At 40.7% G+C, this 20,164-nt stretch overlaps 1 protein-coding gene across 1 annotated transcript in view; it reads left to right on the top strand.

The window, feature by feature from the left end:
* PLEKHA7 (pleckstrin homology domain containing A7) overlaps nucleotides 1-20,164 on the top strand; it is a 302,716-nt gene that overhangs the window by 218,396 nt on the left and 64,156 nt on the right. The window contains exons 11-13 of the mRNA XM_054970740.1: nucleotides 8,518-9,034; nucleotides 10,312-10,398; nucleotides 11,969-12,022. Of these exons, the coding sequence (XP_054826715.1) occupies nucleotides 8,518-9,034; nucleotides 10,312-10,398; nucleotides 11,969-12,022 (658 nt within the window). The remainder of the gene's footprint in view (nucleotides 1-8,517; nucleotides 9,035-10,311; nucleotides 10,399-11,968; nucleotides 12,023-20,164) is intronic.

The following is a 20,164-nucleotide window of genomic DNA, read 5'->3' as shown; positions in this document are numbered from 1 at the left end:
AAGAAAATATTTGAGAGAGGGTTTTTTTGAATTCCATTGTGGCTTCCACTCTGCTGTTGTCCTGGTGCTGTCCCCTGGTCAGTTGGAAGTTTATGTAATCTCTCATAAAACAATATATGCAGAAGTAAATTAAAACTTCACATTATTAAAACAAATAACTTGATTAATCATCTGATAGTTAGCCATGATGTATCTTCTTGGTTAAGCTATCAAAGAACTAATCCAAAAAAATTGAATGTGTATGGCCTGGGAAAGCAGAAATGTACTCAGAATCATTTGTGAGAAATGGACTTGGATTTAGTACTGCAGAATTTAAAAGGATATATTAGCAGGATATATTAGCAAACACACAAATGTAAATTACAGTTGTATTATTATTCACAATTAAATAGCCCCACTGTAATATAGTGTCCTATCTTAATAGGATGAAAGTATCCATAAAAAGTAATGAAATGAAGGATAAAATCTTTACTAAGTTAGAGCTGCTTTAGTTGCCATCACGTAGGATGTCACAATGCGTAGGGACTCATTGCTACATGGATTGGGAAACTGGAAGGTAGGGATGCCTTAAGGTCCAATCTAAATGTATCCAGCATTTAATTTGCAGGGGTCAGAGGGGGGATGGTCTTCTGCCAGCTGTTAGTGCTTCCACGGGGAATTCGTTTTCTTACACTGAGAATTCTACTGATAGAGCTCAGGAGATGGCAGCCAGTTTTATTTTCTCTCCTCTGTTCCCTTGGTTCAGAGCCATAAAGAAAAGATTTTACTCCCCAGGCAGAATCCAAGTATTACGACTCTGTTCTTGTTTCCTTTTACAGAAAATGTGAAAACGTTTCTTGGGGAGTTAACTTGGCAGGAGGCCCCAGAAAGCCACTGGAGGCATTAAATCAGTAGCTTCTTAATTGTGCAAAAGATGAGATTATTGAAAGTTACATGAGTTAAATTGACTGACCAGGCCTTGACTACTTTAGTCTTGAACCAGGATTCATCATCTTGTCATGAAGCCAGGTGATAAAATGAATAGAACCTTAAGTGAATCATCTTGTTTTTATTTGAGGATAACCTTTTATTAAATGCTCCCTAAAGATAAGGATATTCACTGATGATGTCAGGGTTTGACTTTGGGGTAGAAGTTCAGGACACCTGCTCACAAGTTCAGCAGGGGAATGCAGCATGGAGCTTTGTATTTGAAGTGTGCTTAACCATCTGCAGGCACATGTAGAAGACTTTTAAGTCCAGAGTAGGGGTGTGCAATTCGGTATTCTGATTAGGTTAAAAATACCGAATCAGGTCCGTTTTGGGTTTTTTCAGTATTACCGAAACTTTTTCTGAATACCGAAAAATTTCGGTAATACTGAAAAGGCGATTACCGAAACGATTCGGCCATTGTTTTCAATGAAAAAACCTTCTCCCGGGTTTCTGGGAGTCTGGGGGGGGGTATTTTCTGTCCAAATCACACCAAACTTGGTGGAGACCTTCTGCTAACTCTCCTCTAACTACCTCTAACTTTCAGAAAGATTGGACTTTGGGGGGCCATGTTATGCCCCCCCAAACAAGGTGCCCCCATCCTCCTACAATCTCCATGGTTCTCTATGGGGAAAAACAAGTCATCTTTCTAGGTGGCTTGGGATGGCATTTTGCAAGCAAAATGCACCCAACTTTCAGGCATCCTGTTCCCACCTGTCCTCCCACCCTCCACCAATTATCAGGCGGATTCCACTTTGGGGGGCCATTTTATGGCCTCCCAAAGGAGGTGCCCCTATCCACCTCCACTCCACTATTCCCTATGGGGGGAATAAGAGAGGCTTGTGTGGCTAGGGGTGGCATTTTGCATGCAAAATGCCCCCAAACTTCAGAGGACCTCCTCCTACCTGTCCTCCCTCCCTCCACCAAGGCTCAAGCAGATCTCACTTTGGGGGGCCATTTTATGGCCTCCCAAAGATGCTGCTCTTAGCCCCCCTTTCTCCATTATTTCCTATTGGGGAAATAAGACAGGCTTGTGTGGCTAGGGGTGGCATTTTGCATGCAAAATGCCCCCAAACTTCAGGGGCCCATCTCCCACCTGTCCTCCCACCCTCCACCAAGGCCCAAGCTGATCCCACTCTGGGGGGCCATTTTATGCCCCCCCAAATGTGGTTCTCCTGCCACACCACTTTGTCTTTCTACTGTGAGGAAGACTGTGATGGAAACTTTTAAACCCTCTTTCCCAGGGCAATTATGCACAGCCCAGCGGTGCCCCAATGGTGGGCACACTCCTGAGTGCGAGCTTGTCCCTGTGAAAGAGCACCTGAACCACAGACACCCTCTCCCAAATTCCCCCACCACCTACAGAGATGACTGGCCGGCCGGCCCCATTGTTCCCTATGATGGGAACTAACTGCACAACAAAGAATAAAACACACACACTGAATAAACTTTTTTAAAAAATATTTTCTCACTTTCAAAGTTCAAGTAGGCAAAACATTGTGACACATTACACCAGCAGTCCCCACACAGAAAAATAACACAACTCACTTAACATCAGAGAATCACAAAAAGACAATTCCTGTCAAAAACACTTTATTTCTTTAACAGCTGTAGGTTATACAGCAGGGGGGCACACCAAAGGGCATGCCAGCACTATCTTACACAAAAATAAGACATCTCACTTCACATTAAAGAATCACAAAAACACAATTCCTGTCAAAAACACTTTATTTCGCACAGCAGGGGTGCACACCAAAGGGCATGCCAGCAGTATCTTACAAAAAAAAAATAACACAACTCACATCACCGTCTTTGACAGCAATTGCGTTTGGGTGATTCTCTTATGTGGAGTGAGTTGTGTTATTTTTGTGTGGTAGACTGCTTTCATGCCTTTTGGTGTGCCCTCCTACTGTGTAACCTAAAGCAGTTAAAGAAATGGTGTTTTTGAAAGCAATTGTGTTTTGGGTGATTCTTTAATGTGAAGTGAACAATGGTAACAATGGGGGACGCCTGGCCAGCCTGCTCCTGGGGTAGTGGCCAGTGTGGGAATGTTGGGGAGGGTGTCTTTGGGTCACTGTGGGGCTGTGGGAGGGTGGATTTAAAAGGGGGACTGTACCTGTGGCCACAGATGCCACATTCCGTGGGTTCCTGCTGTGGGAGATTTTCCCATAACAGGAATCAATAGAAAGTGGCTAGCCACAGGACAGGGGAGGTTAGGTTTTGGGGAGGGGTGTGTGGTATTTGGCAGTTTGGGTGCAGGTGGACTGCGACTGTGGCCATTGGCAGCCCCAATCCCATGTGTTTCTGCGGTGTGGAAGTCTTCCTCACAGTAGAAAGACAAAGTGGTGTGGCAGGAGAACCACCTTTGGGGGGGCATAAAATGGCCCCCCAGAGTGGGATCAGCTTGGGCCTTGGTGGAGGGTGGGAGGACAGGTAGGAGATGGGCCCCTGAAGGTTGGGGGCATTTTGCATGCAAAATGCCACCCCTAGCCAGACAAGCCTGTCTTATTTCCCTCATAGGAAATAATGGAGAAAGGGGAGGCTAAGAGCAGCATCTTTGGGAGGCCATAAAATGGCCCCCCAAAGTGGGATCAGCTTGGGCCTTGGTAGAGGGTGGGAGGACAGGTAGGAGGAGGTCCTCTGAAGTTTGGGGACATTTTGCATGCAAAATGCCACCCCTAGCCACACAAGACTCTCTTATTCGTGGGGAGATGACTTTGGGACCCCGGCTTCCTACACTTGATGGGGCAGCACTTACACTGGCCCCGAGAGTTAGGAGCCTGGGGGTGATTCTGGATTCCTTCCTGAAGATGGAGGACCAGATCACTGCAGTTGCCAGGTCTTCCTTTTATTATCTTCGGCAGGCCAGGCAGCTTGCCCCTTATTTGTCTCCCCGTGACTTGACTACAGTGGTCCAAGCAATGGTCACCTCTAGGTTGGATTACTGTAACGCGCTCTACGCTGGGCTTCCCATGGGCCTGATCCGGCGGTTACAGCTGGTACAGAATGCAGCAGCGCGGGTCATTGCTGGAGAACCGGTGTGGGAGCATATTACACCAGTGCTACGCCAGCTGCATGGGCTGCCAGTGGAGTACCGAATCAGGTTCAAGGTTTTGGTGTTAACCTACAAAGCTCTATGCGGACTGGGACCAACGTATCTGAGGGACCGTCTCTCACCATATGAGCCCCGGAGGACTCTCCGCTCTGGTGGAAAACATCTTTTAAGTGTCCTGGGCCTTAGGGAGGCCCGCCTGGCGTCTACTAGGGCCAGGGCCTTTTCGGTCCTGGCCCTGGCCTGGTGGAATGCTCTGTCTTGCGAGACAAGGGCCCGGCAAGATTTTCTTGCATTTCGCCGGGCCTGTAAGACAGAGTTATTCTGCCAGGCATATGGCTGACGCTGGGCAGTGCCCCCCCTGTGGAGGGGGGGTTAAACTATCACCCCTATGCCAACACAGATGCATGTATGAACCTCTGTGCAGTATGAACCGTAACATTTAATGCTTTTAAATGTTTTAATGGTGGGTGATGTTTGTATTTTGTTATCCGCCCTGAGCCTGCGAAAGCGGGGAGAGCGGAATATAAATATAATAAATTAAATTAAATTAAATTATTCCCCCCATAGGAAATAGTGGAGTGGAGGTGGATAGGGGCACCTCCTTTGGGAGGCCATAAAATGGCCCCCCAAAGTGGAATCCACCTGAAACTTGGTGGAGGGTGGGAGGACAGGTGGGAACAGGACGCCTGAAAGTTGGGTGCATTTTGCTTGCAAAATGCCACCCCAAGCCACCTAGAAAGATGACTTGTTTTTCCCCATAGAGAACCATGGAGATTGTAGGAAGATGGGGGCACCTTGTTTGGGGGGCATAACATGGCCCCCCAAAGTCCAATCCTTCTGAAACTTGGGGGGTAGTTAGAGGAGAGTTAGCAGAAGGTCTCCACCAAGTTTGGTGTGATTTGGACAGAAAATGCCCCCCCAGACTCCCGGAAAGCCGGGAGAAGGTTTTCTCATTGAAAACAATGGCCGAATCAAGCCGAAAAGCGAATACAGAATTGGCTTGCTATTTCGGTATCCCTGAATACCGAAACGGTTTCCTGATTCAGTTAAATCCGAATCAGGTTTAACGAAACAGGCAGGCCTTGCACACCCCTAGTCCAGAGTCTAAAATTACCGAGCTGCACCACTGAGGATATTCTGAACAAATGAATTTGTACGAAAACAACGTCATTCTCACTCCACAAATGTATGTCTTTTTATACTGAAGATTTGTGAGCTAATGCTTGATTTTTTTTTACATGTTAATATATAGTATTTCTTATTGATAAAGAAATCACATTTGTTGAGTGATTCTACCCCCTAGTGGCCAAGATACTTTAAAGAAAAGTATAAACAAAAATATGTGTTAGCACCTCAGTGTGGAGACAGGCAACAATTTCCAAGACTTTGTTTCTTTAATAATGAACGGGAAAAAATATTCATACCCCACCTTTCTCCCAAGTCTTAAGCTAGTTTACAATTAGAAATTAAAGCCTCGTGTAATACAATAAACCTATTAATATCTCCCCTGAAAACAACTGAAGCTCATAAGTCATAACCCAAATTAAAAGCCCTAGCAAACAAAATCCTTTATTACAGTCCTTCCTAAAAGGTTCTAATGATGGTACCTCCTCAGAAAACCCTAGATTACAGCTTCTGTTGAAAAGGACTGGGCTGCATTAGATGCAAAGCTGGCAACCTTAAGCAAGGATGCAGCCAGAAAGTGGCAACTAGAAGGCCATAACTGGCACACAGGGTCATATGGGGAGTCCTTCAGATATGTGGATCCTAGACCATGAAAGACTTCAAGATTAAAACTAGCAGTTTGAATAGAGCTCTGAAACAAACTGGCAGCCAGAACTGCTGTTTTAAAATAGGAAAAATGTGTTCCTGTCGTCTAGCCCCTGATTATAATCAGGCTATCACATTCTAAAGTAATTGGAGTTTCTGGGTTGTCTTCCAGGGCAGCCCCTTATAGAACACATCACAATAGTCTAACCATGAGGTTATGAAATCATGCATTTGTGTAGTCAGGTCAGCTGAGTCAGTGCCATTCTGAGCAGACTTCCCTTTGACTTCAATGAACTTAGAAGGGTGCAACTCCGCTTTTAGGATGGGCATGGTAAAAAAAAAAAGTGAACCAAATGTGGGTGTAAGAAAGTGTTCTTGGCTATCACACCAACTTGCTTTTCAGATAGTTGTGTCCATGAGCAATCCCAATTTCTTAACCTGATCTGAAAATACCATCTCCACTTCATACAAAATAAGTGAATCCTATCCCTCCAAAGCATCAATTTATCTGACAACATTACCTCCATCTTTCCTGGATTGAGCTTCATGCATCTTCACACTTGACTACGATCTCAAAGAATTAGTTCAAAGATGATAAGGACACATCTGGAAGCAAAGATATTTAAATATAAAGCTGGAGGTCATTTGCTTATTAATGACATTCAACCCCAGAACTGCAGACAATTTCATTCAGTAGCCTCATAAAAGTATTGAAGAGCATGATTGACAAAACAGAATTTTGAGGCACTGGACTACAAGTAATAGGAAAATATGTAACATGGCAATTATATGAAATTAATTAAGAGAGCTATCAGTTCCCAGTTACATTTGTAAATCCCTGCAAAAATCTGTTTACCAGAAGAGAAGATAGGATGAATGTACATGTCAGTAGAGGAAATCTCTCTTTCAAATAATATTCAGCTGTCTGAAAAAAAACTACCCACAGTCCCCAGCCTTAAAAGACCAGCTGGTTGTTGTGGCCAATACGGTGCTGCAATTGTTAGTTTCTTCTTCACTTTCTTTATAACCATTTTCATTTCATTTCAGTGGTGTTGATGGTTTTTTGTTGAGAGTTCTACTGTAATGCAGAATAGTTGAATTTTCTAAATGGCTGAGTTTAATAAGGTTTTATTCACAATAAAATAGTCATTAAAACGGCTTATTGGACTTGCTTAGGCTGGGGCCAATGCAAACATGCATATATAAACACAATTCAAGTTAGAAGATTCACACTGTGAAAGTTAGAACTAATATATTTTGCAGTAGCTGAGGAATTGATTATGCCTACTGTAAGAGTTCTATTGAGCTCCACAGAATTCTACCAGGGAGGCTTCAGGACTTGATCTCAGTGTTGTAGGGCCCATGAGATACATTTAGCCACAGTTTCTGTTGTCCTCTTGTCAGACCACAACAGGAGATTAAACAGATGGTAGTCCACTGAGTGGGCTGGAATGGTAACCATGAATGAAACAGCACATAAACTCTGATCATCATGTAACTGACAGGAAAATGAAAAATGTGTGATAGATTTCACCTCCTGAGCAACACATGGACACAGCCTTTGCTCACAGAGGGTTCCCCTGAACCTTCCCGTTAGCTCTGCTAAATGGGCTAAGTAAAACAGCCTATGATAAGTAGGAATTGTAGGATAAGCTAAAGATTTATTGTAAGCAAAGGGAAACAAAGGCGCAAAACCTAGGTAGATAGGTGAGTACACTCATATAGCATTGACTACCAGCATTTTCCAGTCTAGCTCTTCAAGCCTTTCTGTTACTACTGTACAGGCTTTGTTTAACTCCAACATTGATAAGTAACTTGTAGAAACACCCAGCTCTGCAATTTTCTTGTCCATCCTCTGGTTCTATTAACTGGAGTAAGCGTTGGATTGAAGCCAGCTTATCATAGTTGGAAGGGAATCGGATGGTTGAAATTCACTTCATACCCACCTCTTGTCGCAAGACCAATGAAACTACACATTAGGGTGCTCCAAACAAAGGCTATGGAAGAAGGTAGTTTAAATGTGTGATAGAAGAATTGATAACTTGAATCCAGATTGGGATTCCATATAGTAGCTGAGCCATAATTTTTTGCTTTAAACACTTGTAAGGCTGTGGGAATGTGATGCCCACCAAGGGGGAAAAAAGAACCTCTGAATAGCTGCATGATTTGTTTTAGATCTAGCCAAAGCTTGCTTGTAATGCAGGATCCAAGAAAGAGATGAATGGAAATAAAAGCCCAGATAATTAAATGAGTAAACTTGCTCAAGTGTGTGAGCATTAAGCAACTCTATCATGGGGTACACTATTCTAACCTTGGAAAAATAATACTTTGATTTTTGATAATATTTAAGGATTCAGATTTGCAATATTCAGCTGAGACCGCAAGCAAGACAGCATCATTGTCATAATAAGATAATAGAAATTGGGTGATGGGCCAGCTTGGGAACATGTAGATTGGGAGATGCAAAATTCGGAGGGAAGTTATATTTTAAAAGATTGAAAAGATGGGGAGCAAGGACACAATCCTGACATACCCCTCGTAGTGAATGTGACTGAATTAGTAAGTGAGCCTTGGATGTTATAACATACTCTCAATGAGGAAACTCACACAATTGCTTAATTAGGAATAATAGCCTTGTGTTTATAGTTGTGGCTTCTAATATCTTCCATAGTTGTAGTCTAGGGATTTAATCAAACTCTTTCTAATAAACATTTTTTCTCTCACAGTCTTGCATCTGATCAGATTCGCCAAGTTCCCAGTCATTCTGTCTCTTTTCCTGAAAATTATCACACCTTGCCAAAGAATTCAAGGCAGCCTTCAGGAAATTCACCTCCCCCAAATCGCAATTTGCCAAGTGATTACAAGTATGCCCAAGACCGAGTTAGCCATCTGAAGATGTCTCATGATGAGAGGAGAGCTAATAAAGATGGTACTGTATGGCAGCTATACGAATGGCAACAGAGACAGCAATTTAAGCATGGCAGTCCAACTGCCCCTGTTTATGTAGGTTCTCCAGATTTTACAGACCATGGAAAAGGAAGAAGTTCACTAGATGTTCCACGTTCTGTTTCTGTTCCTCCATCTCCTTCTGATATACCGCCACCGGGACCCCCTAAAATTTTTCTTCCCAGAAGGCCACACACTCCTGCAGAAAGGGTTACTGTCAAGCCATCTGATGAGAGACAAATGATAGATGTTCCTTTTGCAGAATCACCAAGGAAGATTCGAAATCATACTATAAAGGTGAGCAAATTGTACTAGTATATTTCCTGATTTACTGATAAGCTAATTTTAATGGCCTGTATCCATCCATCTATTCATGCCCAGAAAGTGGGGTTTTCCTGTGTCCATCTCCATTCCTAAAGCCTTTTCTGACCCTGGAGAGATCAAAGGGGTGACATTGTTCCTTTTTCAAAAGTACAGCTTTTCATTGAGGAGTAAGCATTTCATCCTCTTGTCTGTCCTTACTCCAGCACCTAACCCATTTAGCCATTCTCCTACCCTGATCCTAGAACCTCAGCAATGATCTTTCTATCTTTGTTCTTCTAAGGAGTTCAAAGCAGCATACATGATTCTACTTTCCCCATTTTATCCTCGCAGCAATCTTGTCAGTAAATAAGACAGAGAGTCTTATTTACTTGTCCAAGATCACCCAGTGAGCTTCATGGCACTGGTGGGATTTTAATCCATGGATCTTAGTTTATTGCTTTAATTACTGTACCATAGTAGCTCTCAACCAGTGCATACAAACCAATGGAATTAGGCTATGTGGTAGAACATTACTTCAAAGCCAGTTTGTATGCTATTTCGTATATGGATGTTGTGAGTTTAGCCAAACTAGTTACATAATGCTGTGGTGTGGCTCCTTTACCCATGTAGACTGATGAGGAAGTAAATCATTTGCATGCCTTATTTTCTGCAAGCTGAGTGATGGATAGAAGCCACACAACTACTAATTCAACTATACATTGATAAGAACTCATTTATTCACCATCTGGCCACATTATTTATCCATATTTTAGCCTTCTTATCCCATCTCCATAATGTTTTAGAACAGTTAACAATAACATAAAGAACATTTTAGAAGATAACCAATTAAAGTTGAATGGAAAATCAAGTATTGGTTTGAAGATGCCAGAAGAGTCTTTTTTTCATAGCAACAAAAAATTTCTAGAAATGTAGTACAGCCAGTATGATGTATTGTTTAAATTAATAGCTGAGAGCTGGGGAGATTTGTGTTAACCGTCACTCAGCCATGAAGCTCACTGGATGAGCCTGGACAAGTCACTAACTCTTAGCCTACTATAAATCACAGAAGATATAACTGGGCAGGAGACCATGTATGCTTCTTGAAGGAGGAGGAGTATGAAAATTTAATAGATCTGTGTTTGTGAAAGAGAGAGTGAAAACTGGTAGAAACCTTGGATAAGTGCAATGATTAGAGACTGTAACCATGGAGGGTTTAAGAAGACAATTTCCTCTTTGAAATAAATTTAAATGCTGTGTTTCAATTTCTACAGAATTCAGCTCACATAGACAGACGATCCATGCCTGCAATGGGATATATGACCCATACTGTAAGTGCTCCGAGTTTGCATGGGAAATCGGTAAGTATAAGTATTTCTGTTTCCTTTCACTTCTATAGCAGCAGATTCTAATGATGTCTGAATCCAGAACAGTCTTTATTGGTTTTTCATGAACCAATTTCTTGTTTACGGAATCAAGGAACTTGAACTTTCAGCTACTGTTGAAGCCATTATGAGCTGAACTGTTTAGCATAGTCAGAAGACAAGTTGACACTGCTTTAATGTTTATAGGTTCTGACATTAAAATACAGTATTCCATTCAGACTGTAATAGGAAATGTCTGCTTAATTGTGTCAAATAAACATTTTCTGGGCACCATAGGTGAAGAATATAGCTACAGTGACTGTCCCTGAAAACTGCTAATTTCCTCTTTACAATGTGTCCAAATACCTGCAGCCTGAAGAGCTAACATTGCTTCTCATTCGATTAAGGAGACATCAGGCTAAGTTGGCTAGTATACGAAATTACACAATCGCCCAATTACTGCAGCACTTGCCAACTAATTCCACCTATCAGGTCAGCTGCTTGTTGGCTCATCTGTGCTGTATATGATATTCTGTGACTCCGCAAGTGCTTCACTGGTGCCATGCTTGAGTCTGTGCTTTCTTGCCCATTCTTCAGTATTTCTCAGTCCCTGGATCATCCATAGTTATTCTTTGCTCTAGCATGTGCTGGAGGTTATAAGCATTTTAAGCTGCAGGGTGCTGCTGTGTATGGGTTAACTGCTTTTTGGATATTGTTTTGCTTTGTTGTTAATTTTGTGAATGTCTCCTTCTTAAAGAAAAGTGTTCACAAAGCAAGTTTGCTAATGTTTTAATTGTGGCTGAGAAAAGTAAATATCTTATTGGTGGAAGAGGCTTGCTTTATCACATCATGCTGTTTACCCCTTTAAAGTATGTTGGCAAATAATGATATTAACCCAGTGCCAGTTGTGTTAGTTTATCATAGTCATAGTTTGCAGCACAATGATGATAAAAATTTGCTAAAAGTAGATAGATACATAAAATTTCTTATGGAATGGATGGGTGGGGGATCCCACTGCATGACATTCAGGGAAGAACATTCTGCAGTGGTTTGAACGATTTGGCTCACAGAGTTGAAAATGGCAGCCACCTCTAGAAAGGTTTCCTAATTGTCAAGCCAATTAATAGTTAAAAACTAATAAGGTAGGATCCTTTGTCCATTCCTTTGTAAACCAGTGTAGTGTAATGTTTAGGCTGTTGGACTAGGACTGGGGAAACCTGGGTTCAAATGTCAACTCGCTCATGAAGCTCACTGGGTGGCCTTGGGCCACTCGCACTCCCTCAGCCTCTCAGAGTTTTTGTGAGAATAAAATGTAGAATATGAGATGTGTAGCCAGAGCTCCTTGGAGAATAAGTGAGATTAAAAATATAATAAGTAGATAGACATACTGCACTTTAGTCATTTCTCATTTAGCCATAAATATCAGTTCAAAGAACATTTGGCTCTTACTAGATGGCTACTTTATCATCAATATGCTTTTGCAAAAGATTCCAGTAGCGTTTGCCAGTTAATTACAGTGTCATGATGCAGTATGCCGTCATTTTTGTATGTGTGCTTTCATTTGCAGGTTGATGATACCTACATCCAGCTGAAGAAAGACCTAGAATATCTGGACCTAAAGGTAAAACATGTATACATCATTCCAGTGATGTACAGTTTTTATCAGTTTTATTCTTTATTGTTTTACACTGCTGTCTTCTCCATCACTTAAATTTTGGTTCTTTTTGCATAGCTAAAATAAATTCTAACTATGAAATGCATGTAATATACATTATAAACTGAAAGTAGAATCCAAAATTTTCAGTTTTCTGTGCTTTCTATACATTTTACCTTGATACTTTAAAAAAAAATAAAACTATGGAGGGTGAAATTTGCAGTGGAAGAGTGATGCATTGTATGCTGGTAGAAATTACCCTTTCCCCACTGGTTTCTCTGTATCCCCCCTCCCCCCAAGTGCTTTTCCACAGGAGGGAAAGAGATTGGTATTTATCGGTAGGTAAGATATTTATCTGAAACACCATAGGAAGATAAAGCTTTCAAGAAATTTCTCTCTTCTATCATGCAGTTTATAGTCTGTATGGCTGTAATTAGTTTTAAAATGTTGGGAAAAGCTACATGCAACTGAGAAACATATATAGCTTGCCCCTAATGAAAGTCAACTTATTTTCTGCCCAGCGTTGAGGGGCGGCAGAGGGGAGAAGGAAACGACAACAAAACACCCCTAATACAAGTAGATGGAGTAATGAGGCCACAACTTTATTAAATTCAGCTAATAGGATTGCTAATAGAATTGACAATGTATAGAGGTCAGATCCCAAGCATTGACTAACCCGCCTGTCAGCCGATGACCTCCAGCCCCCTCAGACCCTGCCGAGAGGGAAACCGTGGAGTGGCAGTAAATGGGATATCATGTGGGTATGCACCTTATGTGAACCCCCCACCACCTGGGAATGACTCTGCCCCAGTGGCCCCTGAGCTGGGCACGTGCCACCATGACTCACTCACAAGATTCCTTATGGGAATCCTCTTAATGGGGAGACTGGGGTGGGACTGTCTCCCCTTAAATACCCTGCCCGCTGGACCTGAGGGAAGAACGGGCTCCTCAGGTCAACGCTGAGCCCTGCCCCTGCCAGCAAGCCCTGATTGGCTGGCTGGGCATTTCAATTTAATTGGACCATGGGCCTGCCCAGGGGATCCTAGGAGGCCTGAACATGGCAGCCACCATGCCTCGTGCCCCTCTGACACCCCACAGGCAACAAACCAGCTGCCCAGGTAAGTCTGGGGGCCGCTGCTTCTGATAACAGCTAAAACTGAGTACTCTTAGCTGCCAGTAATCAGACTCATGCTTATTTCTCAGACCTTGCTTATGTTTTTGGTTAAAAAAAACCTGCTTACCTTTATAATATTCTTGTATATTTCCATCATCAATCCAATCCCACTTTCAACAGTGGGGCATGTGTGTCAAGATTAAACATAATTAATATTCTATGAACTTAAGCAGAATTTCATTGGCAGAATGTTTCAAGGTTGCACATCTTTTCCATACCAAGGAGTCATATTTGCATGGTAATAGCAGGATTTGAGTCCAGTAGCACCTTAGAGATCAACAAGATATTCAGCATATAAGCTTTCAAGGGTCAAAGCTCCCCTTTTTCAGATAACCTGAAAATCTTGTTGTTCTCTAAGGTGCTACTGGACTCAAATCCTGCTGTTCTACTGCAAGCCAATATGGCTACCTACTTGAAACTATTTGAATGAGATTATCAGGGCACTCTAATCTAGATTCCTGGATAGCCTCAAAGATTTCATACCTGGAAAACTCACAAGGAAAACCTACTCTATTCCTGTGTTGTCACTACCAAGACGCTGCAAACCCTTGGTTTGAGGGCTAGTTGGTTTGCTATTAATGTGCAGAAAAAGGAATTTATGCGGCTCTTCAACAAATTTAACGTACCATTTTTTCACAAACCAGATTTACCACTAGTTATCCATAAATAAGTTCCCTCAGTTTGTTCATTGTGGCTTACATTAGTAAAGCTAAATTATAATCATATGGGATCTAGAATATCTTTTATCCTGAATATAAACTGCTCAGAAAAAAAATTAATGTTTTAGAAAAAGAAAATACTTACTATGTTTGATGAAGTTTTATAGCTGTGTAAAAAAAAGGTATAATTTTGAAGGAACTTGGTTAGTGTTTTTATATACTGCTTCTAATTATGAAAAATGGAAAACACAAAATAAATTCATTTAATTACACTGAAAGCAAGTGATAAAACTTCAGTTAACCTTAGATATCTAAGCAGAAAAAAATGGTTATAATGAGAGGGATCCAACTGTTCTTTAAGCAGAATGAGATTGCAGAAGAAATCTTTGCTGCCTTCTGTCTCCTAGTGCAGGTTATTTCCAAAAGTTGGGGCATCCTCAGTGACAACATAGGATGCACTGTGGAGGGAGGCTATAGAAAGATGTAGGAATCGAAATATTTCTCTCTACTCCCTCAAAAAAACTTTTGCTCTGTTCATGGAATTTTTTCTATTTGTTTAAGAGCAGATACATTGACCAGATCCAAGATCACTTTAGGAATAAGGTTGCCAGGCTGCAACCAGGTTCCCTTGATGTCTAATTTAGAGGATGTGGACTGGTGGAAATGACATGTGGGGGGGACACCCTAGAATTTGCAAAAACTGTATTGTTTTATGACAGAGTTTTTGCAAATCCTAGAGTGGTCCCCCTTATGTCAGTGCACCAGTGTGACATTGACATGCACCCCAGTTTTTTACTAATTTCCTCCCACTGGCATTTCGGTCACCTGTGAGCAATGGAGCAGGAGTGAGAAGCTGGTAACCCTACTTAGGAACCATCTATATATACATTAGGTTCCATATGTTGGAAATTGCAATGTCTGTTGGCAATAGCAATGTACAATAAGGAAGAAGAGAAGAAGACCATACAGGAGGCAGCAAGGATCAGTTAGATAGAAGTGTGAGGGCGGCACCTCTCTTCTCTGTTAAAAGTCATTTCATTGTCTTGTCTCCTGTTGGGCTAAACAGGGCAATATCCTCCTCCTCTCTCCTCTCAGAAATACTCTCTCTACAATATAGTTAGATAGACAGCGACTATCTCTGTCTCTCCTCTTTACTATCTGATATGTAGTTCTTAAATAAACTCTTTTTACACCTTTAATCAGTACTGTATAACTGCCACTGCTTATTTGCTGCTCTGCCAACACCATGATGGAGGAAAGCTCGGACATAAGTGTTTAAAAAGTAATAAAATAAATGATGTATTGAATCTATGGTACGTTTTTGTCTTTGTGATAGCCCTTGTTCCGTGTATTTATATATAAAAATCATGTCTACAGTACTTTAGTGGTAGAAAGTGCTGTTAAGTCATAGGTGACTTACGGCAACCCCTGCTGGGTCTTTAAGGCAAGAAATTAATGGAGGTGGTTGCCATTGCCTGTGTCTGCAACCCTGGTCATCTTTGGAGGTCTTCCATCCAATTACTATCCAAGGCTGACTCTGCTTATTTTTTTGAGATTTGACGAAATTGGGCTTGCTTCGACTAATCCAGGTCAATGATGACAGTATTAACAATAGCTGCACTATTAGGAATTCTGTATAACAGCTTAGAAGCCATTCATTTTTGTAGTTGTTGGGGAGAAAATTTTAGGTTAAATGTTGCATAGAACACGTCTAGCAGCTAACAAAGACATGTCCAAGCCATTTAGGACTCTCTTGAGCTGTCACTCTGAGACTCTCTTACACTGCTTGAAATGCAAAGGGGGGTATTAAAATATATATAAGAATAGAATTAACCTCAAAATTATCTTGGGGGGCACCTAACTTGAAGAAGTCATGTCCAGTGGTAGTCCATCTCTACAGAAAAAAGTCTCGGGGAAAGAAAAACTTGGACTTGGAAAGTTATGCCACGATGTATGTCCTTCAAGTCCAATTTCTTCTCTAAAGATCTTTTTACTGGCAAAGGGTAAATTCCTTTTCCCACTGAAAGGATCCTCTGTGTGTGTGTGTGTGTTTTGCTGGAGCAAGGGGGGGGGGTTGATCTTAGAAGTACGATGGTAAGACCATTGATCCCATTCATCTTATCCAATTCCTGTCCTCTGTGAAATGGCAGAAGGTTATTCTAACCTCTTGATATTTTACTGCAAGGGTACATGACATCTACTATTGGTAGATATCCTACTCGCCCTACATGTAGGTCCCAGGTACATCTGCATGTGCTCACTAGCTCATGGTAACGTGCCAGATTAATGAAGAAAATATTAGAAAAATGTCATCTATTTGGAACAGTCTCAACAAATTCAGGATGCTGTTTCTTATGTTAAGAAAGAACACAACCTAACAACTGTTTAAACAAGCAACCTGGTAGATGTTACACTGTGTTTAGTTATTCAGTATGAAACTACAGAAAAGACAGTTCACATTATTAACAATAATACTATCAGTATATTTTCCCGACTGTTTTGCTGTTCATTGGCTTCTGGTGTCAACTTTTCCTTTATAACAAGGTATTTATTGAACTTTTGTTTGAAACAGATAAAAAATAATGGACCTCTGATCAACATGGTTTACAAAGTGCTAAAGAGCTCAGCACAAGGGTTACTGTCCAGTATAAATGTAAGAATGCTTGTAACTAAAATGTAATCATTCCATTGCTTTCTCAAATGACAGTTCATGTTTCAGTAGCTAAGCTTTCTACAGGTGTCTTATGATATATATTTATGTGTATCCCACAGCTTTCTGCAAGATGTGTTTTTGGAGGCTGTGTGAAATATGGCTGGCCTAGTAGTGCTTGGTTTCATTTTCTCACGTGTTGGAAACTTACAGTGGTGATTTCATATCTATTTATGAAAATACAGAAGCATGCTAATTATTAATAATGTTTTAATTTTTGCTGTTTTGACAGTTAATTTTACACTTATTTATTATATAATTTTGGTATATAGTTTTAGCATTTTCCCTCTGTTCTTTATGTGCTTTCAGAAAGCTCCCTTGCTTGCACATTTGTTGTTACAGCCATCTATTCAAATTTCCCTCTCTTAATTTCTTGGCTATCTCAGAAAGTTTAGAATTCACAAAATATGCCAAGTAGCATTTTGAAAGGAAAAGAGAGCTATATTTCAGGCAGGGGGGGGGGGCTCTAAATAATAGATTTTCTAAAATACAATAAGCCTCTGGAATGTGATAATCTGACTTCCATTTTATCAGTTTATAATGATGGGAACTGAGACAAATAATAATGAATGGTTTATGAAAATGTTAATGATTGTAACTTAGCATTTATACAGTATCTTATGAATGTTCAGAGCACTTCACATACATTATCTTAGTAATCTTTGCAGTGATCCAATGATGTAGGTCAATATTATTAATTACATAAGAAGAGGAGGAGGAATTTTGCTAAGGCACAGTAGTGCCTAGTCACCATGTGTAAGTAGTTTTGAACTTAGAATTTCCCACCTCGTTGTTCACACTCTTAGCCACTAGACTATAACAACTATTGCTTCCTGCCTCAAGAGTAGTATAACATTTTAATTTTTTCCTGTAAAGTACAGATCTGGCCTGTAGATGGGAACAGGCCCCTGATATAATTTTATGTGATCCACAGACCCTACTAAATTTTAATTGAGATACCATAAAATGTTTGTCAACCATTTCATTTGTGAAGAAAAGGAAAAGGTATTCAAATTGTAAGAACAGAAATATTCCACAATATAATATTACATTTTTCTTTTGGATTTTGACACTACATGAAATATGTAAGTGTATTTTTGTAGGATAATGCTGTGGGTGAGTGCATGTGCTCAGGGACCTGGGAAGCCCCTACCACTTGAGGCAGATAAGCCAAATCTTTTAACTACTTGAAAGTAATGTTAAATAAAGGTCACTTTACATATGATTAGTCATATCTGAAAATTGGCTGATAGTTACCATCACTTCTATGGAGTACCAAGGCTATGTAGTGGAACATAAAACTTTGCACAGTGGATGCCAACCGTTTCTTGTTAGTGGTCAGAAATGAATAGGCAGCAGAGGATTACAAGCCAATCCCCAGGAGGGGATTGGAGATCTCCCAGATTTACAGCTGATCTCCAGACCACAGAGATCAGTTCCCCTGGAGAAAATGGCTACTTTGGAGAGTGGGTTCTTGTAGCAGTATATTCTTATGAGGCACCTCCCTTCCCTAAACCCTTCCCTTCCCATCCCCAAGTTCAGGAATTTCCTGACTTGAGGTTGGCAACCCTAATGTAGCACATTCAGATGGTTCTGATACTTTTCCCCAGTATATGCTTAGGATGGAGGTACTTTAGTTAGACTTGAAAAATGTGATGTCTCAAACAATGCAATGCCAGAATACTGTCCTGTCATTTCTTTGGGCCAAGCCAGATACCACCTATGAATTTCTTAGCCTGTTTTCATATTCCTATAATTTTTATTTGCATATTAACAGAAAAATGAATTTCCCCATATCTCAAATGTTGCAGTTTTAGAGCTTCTTAGTATTGAAGCCTATACAGCAATGATTATATAGTTGTAACCTTTTATGCATACAGAGTATTAAGAAACAGACTTATACACTGGGATGAAAATTGGAGATAACTTGTCTTAAATAAGTAGTATCAGTAGAATTTAGCAGAGATCATTGTAAAATGCAGAAACCTAGGCATGAGTGTCCAGCCACTTCAGATATAGAATGCACATCTGGTCTCTGGGATGGCAAGGAGGAAGTTCGAACCCACAGCCATGCCTAGCTTTGCTCCTGCTATAGATGGAGAGCCTCAAAATAAGCGTTGTTTCTCAGGATGGTATCTTTGTATCCAGGCTTCTCTTTCCGTGGATTGCTCTGAGCTTCCACTGGTTAGGTGGTCCATTTTTAAAGAAAATGTTTGTATTACTTTCAGTGGGACAGGTCAAAAGTTCAGTTACACCACTTCCTTGCCACTGTCTTTTCCATGCATGTTTTGACCACATCTTGTACAAGGCAAACATACTTTCATGTGTACATTTGATGCAATGGCTTAAGGAAGATTTTAACAGTTCCTAATCACTCCTGTTCATTTTTCCTCCTGATTATCTTTGCATGTTGTTTCAAGTAGCAGTTCCTGTTCTACATTTTTAATGTAACTTTCTCCTCAATTTCCCAGACATTCATATAAGAGTCCCTCGTAGATAGCTCTGCCAGTTTAACAACATATTTTGTCATTTCCTTTTTCTCTCGCTTTCAGATACGTACCGGAGAGTCTTTCAACAACTGGCAGTGTCCATTAGCCACAACTTAGCAAATCCTCTCTATGATATATGGGCCTCATTATGGCTGGAAATTCCTTTTTTCAGCTGTAGCCTCTGAGCTTTTAAATCCTCAGCCAAGTTCAGACTTAGGTCTGATGCTTGAGAGTGCTTGAATCTTAAATTCAAGGGGTACTGCAACATCAACAGCTGTTAGTCCTGATAACTTGGATTGGCAACCTCCTGGTGGGGCCTGGAAATCGCCTGTAATTATAACTGGTCTCCAGGTGACAGAGATCAGTCCCCCTGGAGAAAATGGCTGCTTAACTCTCCTAAACTCCATTACTAAATCTTTAGGAATTCCCATACCAGTTGGCAACCCTAATGAGAACTGAATAGGCTGTCCATGTTCAGAAGCAGTATTTCCATAACTGCTAGATCCTAGTGAGGGGTGCAGTTAAAGGGAAAGGTTTGTCTTTTGTGCCATGCTGTTGGCTTCCTAGTGTATGTGGCCAGCCACAGGATTCTAGACTAGATGGGCTGTTGCGCTGATTCAGTGGAGCTCTGATATTCTTAACTAAGCACATGCTGTGATAAACTCTGTAAAATATATAATATAATTGCCCTGAATCAATAAACTCTCTTAATATGTGTGATCATGTGCTGCAAATTTTTAATTCAAAAGTAGTTTTTTCACCCATACAATACATTGGAAGCTACTTTTGCAGCTTGGGCAATCAAAATAACAGCTACGGATTCAGCACAGAAAATAACAAAAAAGATTACCGAACATGTAAATAAAGAACATGGCTACTTCTTTGTAGCTAATCATGACTTTTGTAAATATGAAGGCATTTTTAGAGAATTATATATTTTTAATAAGCCCAAGATACCTAGACACTTCGTATCAGGCCATTAGTACTTTAACATTGAGTAAAAATATTCATGGGGTTGATTAGGGTTGGTGTTGAATATGTTGAATACAACATATTCTGCTTTATCCTGTGTTTCCA

Source organism: Eublepharis macularius, chromosome 2, assembly GCF_028583425.1.
Source record: "Eublepharis macularius isolate TG4126 chromosome 2, MPM_Emac_v1.0, whole genome shotgun sequence".
NCBI classification, from domain to species: Eukaryota; Metazoa; Chordata; class Lepidosauria; order Squamata; family Eublepharidae; genus Eublepharis; species Eublepharis macularius.
The sequence above is the reverse complement of the archived record's forward strand: the minus strand, read 5'-3'. Positions and strand labels throughout refer to the sequence as shown.